The 7,018-nt window shown below is 33.3% G+C and overlaps 2 protein-coding genes across 7 annotated transcripts in view; one reads left to right on the top strand and one right to left on the bottom strand.

Moving 5' to 3' along the window:
• Positions 1-364: 364 nt before the first annotated feature.
• Polr2K (DNA-directed RNA polymerases I, II, and III subunit Rpb12) lies at positions 365-4,412 on the top strand. 4 transcript variants are annotated; one of them, XM_073955070.1, is made up of 4 exons: positions 365-532; positions 674-766; positions 829-894; positions 959-4,412. In XM_073955070.1, the coding sequence occupies exons 1-3, from the start codon at positions 472-474 to the stop codon at positions 849-851; spliced, it is 177 nt and encodes a 58-aa protein (XP_073811171.1). In that variant the 5' UTR covers positions 365-471; the 3' UTR covers positions 852-894; positions 959-4,412. The 4 variants fall into 4 exon arrangements, with proteins under 4 accessions (XP_073811171.1, XP_073811170.1, XP_073811173.1 ...); XM_073955069.1 differs by having other exon boundaries at positions 974-1,288; XM_073955072.1 differs by having other exon boundaries at positions 946-1,288.
• The window catches only part of igl (IQ calmodulin-binding domain containing protein igloo), a 76,333-nt gene continuing 72,032 nt past the window's right edge, over positions 2,718-7,018 (bottom strand). For all 3 annotated transcript variants that reach the window (XM_073955064.1, XM_073955066.1, XM_073955065.1), the window contains exon 3: positions 2,718-4,730. In XM_073955064.1, the coding sequence (XP_073811165.1) occupies positions 4,501-4,730 (230 nt within the window). In that variant the 3' untranslated portion in view covers positions 2,718-4,500. The remainder of the gene's footprint in view (positions 4,731-7,018) is intronic.

Below are 7,018 nucleotides of genomic sequence, written 5' to 3'. Positions count from 1 at the left end.
CAAAACAATATTAAAAACTGTGAAATAAAAGAAGAAAATTCAATTTTTATGTTTCTTTTTAACATTGCTACCAGATCTACCACTTTTTCGTTCCTTTACATTTCTGGTAAAACTGCTCATGAGAAAGAAATTTTTAGCAATTTTGACAGTTTTCCCTTTTGCAATTTTTACAATTAAAAAAAAGTAAAGGAACAAACCTTTTGTGTAATTTCTGGTAGATGAATAACGGCAAAGTGCTGCCAAGTTTCAATTTTTTCTTCATTCTTCTACTCAAACGTTGGGTGTGATTTCAGCTTTACCCCACCTTACAATTTCATCATACATCTACCTTTTTAAATGCCTCGAGTTAGAAAAAAAGTATCGATAATCGGTACTGTCATCGATAGTTTACCATCTCTACCTCCTGTGGAAACATCGTGCATCATTTCCAGATAGAACTTTATTTTTAATAAAATATTTTAATTAAACAAAATGTCTGAGAATAGTTCCAAAGATACCGTGCTAAAAACTGCTATGACGTATATTTGTGGAGGTAAGAATAACACGAACGGACTTGGATGCTGCTGTTTTGCTCTTGTTTAACTTTAATTGTATTTGCTTATTGTGAAAATTAAATAGCAGCAATTGTATATTAATCTAATTTGTGAATATCCAATATCCTTTATAATTTCAGAATGTCATCACGAGAATGAAATGCGTCCCCGTGATCCTATTCGTTGTCGTGAATGTGGCTATCGTATTATGTACAAAAAACGTACCAAGAGATGTAAGTTTTTCATGAATTTTTTTTGTGAATATGTTAATTATTCTAATGTTTTTTGCTTACAGTGGTAGTGTTTGATGCCCGCTAATATCTACGGCTCCACATTATTTTAGAATCTTAGAATTTAGTATGTATGTAACAACATTAAATTAATAAATGTCTATTAATGAACATTTTGGAAGTTTTCATTGTTAGTTGGAACAATTTCAGAAACACCTGCATTAATGAAATGCTAGCAAAAAGGAAACCAACCAAATGCGAGTAATAAAATGTGCAGTGGCTGGCTTTCGGCCGGGGATTTATGACTTTCTCCTATGGACGGGAGCAAATTTCGGCTACGCGAACAAAATTTTCTTTAAAATCGTAATTTTTTTCAAGTTAACAAGGGAATTTTCGGAACTTTGGAGGCCCATATCTCGGGAAGTATACATTTCCGCAACAATAATAATAGAATAAGTATGAAAAGCACTATCTGTAGTAAAATTTTCATAAATTTCGGTGGTGGGTCGGTAAAGGAAATATAAACCAAAGTTCTTTTATTTATTTATTCTGGGATATTTTGCAATGGCTTGCATTCTTGCACAATCCGCAGAATGCCTATAAATTCAATCCAAAGCACTGCATCAAAATCCGTGATTTGGATCGAAAATAGAGTGCATCCTAGCTGTGTGTTATGGAAGCAAAACGGAGTGCATCCTAGCTGCGCAGAGGAAAAGACTCCACTCCAAAACTAATTTCCGTCTCGTGTATTACCACAATGTTCTCAACTTTTGTATTTCTTTATTGTATTTATTTTTTTTTTAACAAATTGTTAGAATTTTAGACACACTTTTTTGTATTTTGAAGAAGTGACGCATGTAGGGATCGACAATCGGTCTTTCTTATAGAGATATCTAAGCAAGTGCTTTTAAAATGTATGGAACGCAGAGCATTTTTCATAACTCCGCGGACTGCATTGCACTACTTCCAAACTTTTTTGCTGGGAACTGTTTGATATAATATCAATCTTATGAGGGCGAGTATTTGGGGTATTGTCTGTCAATCATGTACGAATGGGAGTAAGTAATGAAAACAAAACCGCGGAAACGCTTGGTTTTGGGATCCGTCTTTACAACAACATCTGCAATGTTATCCCATTTCTTGGAAAGGATCGTTATTTTTAAACGTAGAAGTAATTTGCGCCAAGAATTCAGCGGAATTTATCAACTTCCTGAGAAATCTCAGAAAAAACGAGCATTTATCGACACCTTGAAAGGTATATTATGCACAAGGACAACATCAAAGCTTTCTAGGACCTCAAAATCTGAAATCTGACTCTAATATTGTGTTTTTACAAAGTACAATACCTAAACGAAAAGAAATCAGCAAGGGTCCGCTTTAACGAGCTATAGAAGAATTCTGGCATTAAATAACGGCATTTAACCATCAAGTATCGTTTAATTTTTTCTAAAAATCATGCCAGATACCCAGACACATTTGCCAAAACATTTAAAATGTATAAATTTTGCTGCTAATTCCATAAATTCTACTATCATATTTTGGTTTTTGTATTATGGAATATACTTTTGTTGTATTAAATATTTTTTATTAGTGAGAATAAATAAAACTGTGTACTTAGAATTTCATAAAAATCATTACTTATTCCAAAACCCGAGATTTTGAGGGTATGTAAACTTTTGTAAGACTATGTACGTCTTCGGGCATTTATTGTGACGATATGTTAAAAATCATTAATGTTACATATACAATAAAACGAATTTGTTAAAAGACGAAGAATAAATTGTGTCTGCCATGACTGCTTCAAAAATTAGCAGTGAAAATAGGACTTCATCCTATTATCATTCATCCTATTATGTGTATCAACTGTGAATTTATAAAAATGCAACCATGTTTGCATGAGCTTACCTTATTTCGTTATATCAGACCCAAAACGGTAGAAATAAAACACAAGTTATTTGGATTCTTTTCTGTTAGGTTTCGCTAATTCATGTTTTATTTCAATTTGGAAATTTTCTCAATTTTTGTTTTTGTTAGCTTAGTTTATTTTTATTCAAAAAGTGTAGTACTTTTGTTTAAGATTGACAATATGTATGTACTTATTATGTTTGTTTTAATGTATTGGTTTGCAAATTGTTTTCTTTTTTCTTTCAATTAATTAATTAACCATTAAAGAGAATCGTTTACTATTTCAATTAATTCTCGAACCAGTGATTGTGTTCTTAATAGAAGTTTCCGCCGTTGAGTGAGTGTTGCATTGTCCAATGTGATATTTTGTCAGCCAACGGATCTACATACATATGAATGTCGATAGATAAGAGATGCTGGAAGTGGTGTGCCTTCTTAACAGGCGATTTTGTGTCCGTGTATTTATCAAGTAATGAACATAATCATATGTATGTAATATGTAACTATATACATTTGCCTTGGCTACACATGGGATTACTTAATTTATTTGATGGGAAAGTTCTGTAAACCAGGAACAAGGTGCTTTCTATAACAGTTAGTATTTGTTTCAATTATATAATCAGATATCGTTTCAAATAAAGGTATTCATAGATGAAGCAGAATGTTATTTAGAATAATAATGAATTTATTAGTACCTGGGGGACTTATGTCCCATAATAAATGAAATGAAAATTCTGTAAAGGTTTAAAAACACTCTGCCACTCTCTACAAATGCTTTTTATTTCATTTTCATTAAAGTTTTAGATTTAGTTATGATTTCTACAAAATTGTCATTTTAGTAATAAGTGCATAACTTTGCAGATTCCGATTTTTTTCTGCGAAAACCTTTCGAAACTTTTTATCTTAGCATGAGTTTCGATTCGATTGGTTGTTTTTTTTAATTTTTAGTAAAAAGTGCATTGTTTTAGGCAATTTTGTGAGGAAATCATTACGAAAATTCTATAAGAAAAAGAGAAATAAAACAAAATTATTTTCTTTCTATTCTCCTTTTTTGGCATTTTGTCTCCTAATAATTAAAGCTAGTAATGATTTCCTTCTTTTAAATGTCGTATATATTTGTAAGTTGATTTTTCTTATTTATGTATGTTTTTTTTTTGTTTTTGTTCAATCAAAGCTCTTATACTTTTTTGTTTTATTTTTTAAGAATTAAGTAAATTATTTGTTGTTGTTTTGTTTTATTTAAAGCTGTCAATGTTAATCCTAATAAGGAATGGGCTAAACTTACATAAGCCACCAAAACAATTTACAGAGTCAACAGCTGCATTAGAACCAATCGGAAATCAGGAAAAACAACAAAATAGGAGATTGCACAAAGATTTACTCTCGAGTATTAACTTAACAAATCAACAGTTTTGAATTCTCCGGTACTTCAGTAACGATGAGAACAATTCCAACTTCGTATTTGTTGGTAATTAGATATTACGATTTCAAAATTCTATATAACATAAAAGATTCATAGTGTGGGCGGGCGCCTTTGATGTACCAATGTTAGACGCTCAAATTACTAAGTTTTGACAATTAGTTTATGAATAATTTGAGAAATGCGATTTAAAAGATAAAATATATTAGGTTGTTGAAGTAGGTTGAAGTTGATATTTTTGCGGGCTGGGTCACTTCCAAAGGATTTTTGGCTGTTGTGGTGATTTTGATTCTTTGGATTTTGCGCCAAAAAATAAATTAATTATTTTTTAATGAATTTGTTAAGATGTCTGTCGATCTGCTGTTTGCATTACCAAAAATGAAAACCACCAATTCGTTTAAAATGTTTCTTCTTATTCAACGGGCTGAGTATCTTTGCGGGTTTTATGACCACGGAATGAGGCCTGAATTTTAGTAGCAGCTTTATTCAACTCTGGATCGCTGAGATCAATGTCCAACTCTTCGGCAACTTTCTTGGTGATCTCTTGAATGTCAACATCTTCGGGCGTATCCTTGGCAACCAGTTTTCGTGTCAAGTGACCGCGGAATGTGGCCTGAATTTTCAAAGCGGCAGAGCAAAGTTCTACAGAGAAGTAGAAAGAAAAATGATTTGGATTATTTGTTGAGAATTATCAAATTAATTTTTTAAGTACGACTATGGTTTGTGTAAAATTATTTCCCACTAACATCCTTTAAGGGGCATTGGGAGTCTTCCCAATAAGTGCTTTGATTATACATAAGCCCCCGTTTACACATGCAAGTGGCAGTTCGAAAAACACAAATACACTCACACATATTCATTGCCACACCAACTAACAACCTCACTGCCGACAAAATTTTCTTGTCAGTAATCAATGTAAGTGCTTTGAAAGTAACTTTAATTTTTTTCCGAACGTCTACACATGCAAGTGTCAGTTCGAAAAAATTGAAGTTTCGACTATAATATGTATACACAACTGTCTGTAAGTTACTTGCATGTGTAATCATTGGGTTAATTGCCTGTTTCACTAAGACGATTCGAATATGAAGTCGTTCGAACTACTACCAAACTTCGGTTTGTTGAAAAATATTTGATTTCTTTGTGTTTTCAATCAAACAAAAATTGTCTACAAAAAGAGGAACTTGGTAGAATTTGAATTCGAATCGTCTTAGAGAAGCAGGCCATAAATTCGGATTCGAAAATAAAAAGGAAGACCCATACCAGACTTCCTTTTTTCGAATCCGAACGGCGTGCCTATCGACACAACTTTTAAATGAGTTTATATTTTTGTTTCACAAGTCTGACGAATAATATATGTAGGACTCGAAATTTTTGTAAATACAAGGTTATAGGCCGTTTATATATAACAAGGTTAACCCAGTGGGTCTGGGTTTCAAATGTCATTTCCATTGTATATACTTCAAACAAATCCTCATAAAGAAGGTTAACCCTGCAAAAAACTATAATATAAACGCCGTATAAGGGTGAAAGAAATGTTTGTTGATGCTTGATTCAAAGTAGTCGATGGATCATAAGTGTAAGGGATTTCGAACTACAGTCGCATTCGCTTATAGCGATGGTCAAGGGACCGACTAAACGACGTTATAACGATATTAATAAAATGAAGTGACTTTGTAAATATCATACAATAAATCACAGAAAGCTCCGTAAACTTTAATTCACAAGGTTTTGTAACGAACTTCATTACGTTTTTAGATTTCACACACCGTTATTCAAAGAGAGGCTTCAGTCGAATCAGTTTCTTATAAATCAGTTATAGGCTTAGGTTCTTAGTCGTAATTCAGTTGTTATGTGACGTTGTAAGCAATTTCGCCTGTATATCATTTTTCGTTAAAGAAGTCACGTTGGCACATTTAGAATACAGACTTTTTCACATTGTATTCACGTCAATTACATGTCTCTATGAAAGTGAATAAAAATCAATTGCTCTGTTCCAGAACCTGCAAGAAGCTACTACTTTTTACTACGATAACATTTTTATACCCTCCACCATAGGATGGGAGTATATTAAGTTTGTCACTACGTTTCTAACTACTCGAAACAATCATTGTAGACCACACAAACTATATACATTCTTGATCAGCGTGCAATTCTACATCGATATGTCCGTTCGTCTGTCCGTCTGTGGAAATCACTCTAGCGTCCGAACGGATTGACGTAGGTGGATGACATTTTGGGAAAATCTATTATATGTACGTAGAACTTTTGGTATTGAAAGCGGGCTATGTAGGTCCACGCTTTCGTGTAGCCCCCATACAAAATGACGCGTGACACGTCGTCGTTTTAAGGAATTTTTAAGATATTTGTCCCATTTTACCACCGAATTGGTTGTAAATTGGTATTTTGTGTCACCAGAGGCCAAAAAACATTCCTACTAAATTTGGTTTATATAGGTCCACGTTTTGGTACAGCCCCCATATAAAGTACGCGTCATTTTAATATATTTTGAATGTATTAGTCCCATTTGACAGCAGAATCGGTTGTAACTTTGTATTTTGTGTTTCCAGAGGCTAAGAAACATTTCCACCGTAAAGTGTTTATATAGGTCCACGTTTTGATATAGCCTCCATAGGACGATATCTCCCGATTTTCGGTATTTTGAAGGTTTTTGCCTCATTATCACACCGAGATGGCTGAAATTTGGTATTTAGTCTTCGTTGGCGGTATAAAACTTTCCCCCATAAATTTTTATGTATAGGTTCACGCCATCATATAGCCCCCATAGAACGGTACCTTCCGATTTTCGGTATTTTGAAGGTTGTGGCCACATTAATCCACCGAAATGGCTGAAATTTGTGGTGGAGGGTATAAAAAGTTCGGCCCGACCGAACTTAACGCTTTTCCTACTTGTTTCCTTTATGTTATCGACA

The sequence above is a fragment of the Musca autumnalis genome, unplaced genomic scaffold (assembly GCF_047663935.1).
Source record: "Musca autumnalis isolate F117 unplaced genomic scaffold, ASM4766393v1 scaffold_5, whole genome shotgun sequence".
In the NCBI taxonomy this organism is placed as follows: Eukaryota; Metazoa; Arthropoda; class Insecta; order Diptera; family Muscidae; genus Musca; species Musca autumnalis.
The sequence above is the reverse complement of the archived record's forward strand: the minus strand, read 5'-3'. Positions and strand labels throughout refer to the sequence as shown.

What these genes read in the sequence shown, in the direction of transcription:
- Polr2K (XM_073955070.1), top strand. Translation starts at nt 472, where the DNA reads ATGTCTGAGAATAGTTCCAAAGATACCGTGCTAAAAACTGCTATGACG. An exon ending in TATGACGTATATTTGTGGAG is followed by an intron (nt 533 to 673) that starts GTAAGAATAACA and finishes TTATAATTTCAG; the next exon opens with AATGTCATCACGAGAATGAA. An exon ending in CAAAAAACGTACCAAGAGAT is followed by an intron (nt 767 to 828) that starts GTAAGTTTTTCA and finishes TTTTGCTTACAG; the next exon opens with TGGTAGTGTTTGATGCCCGC.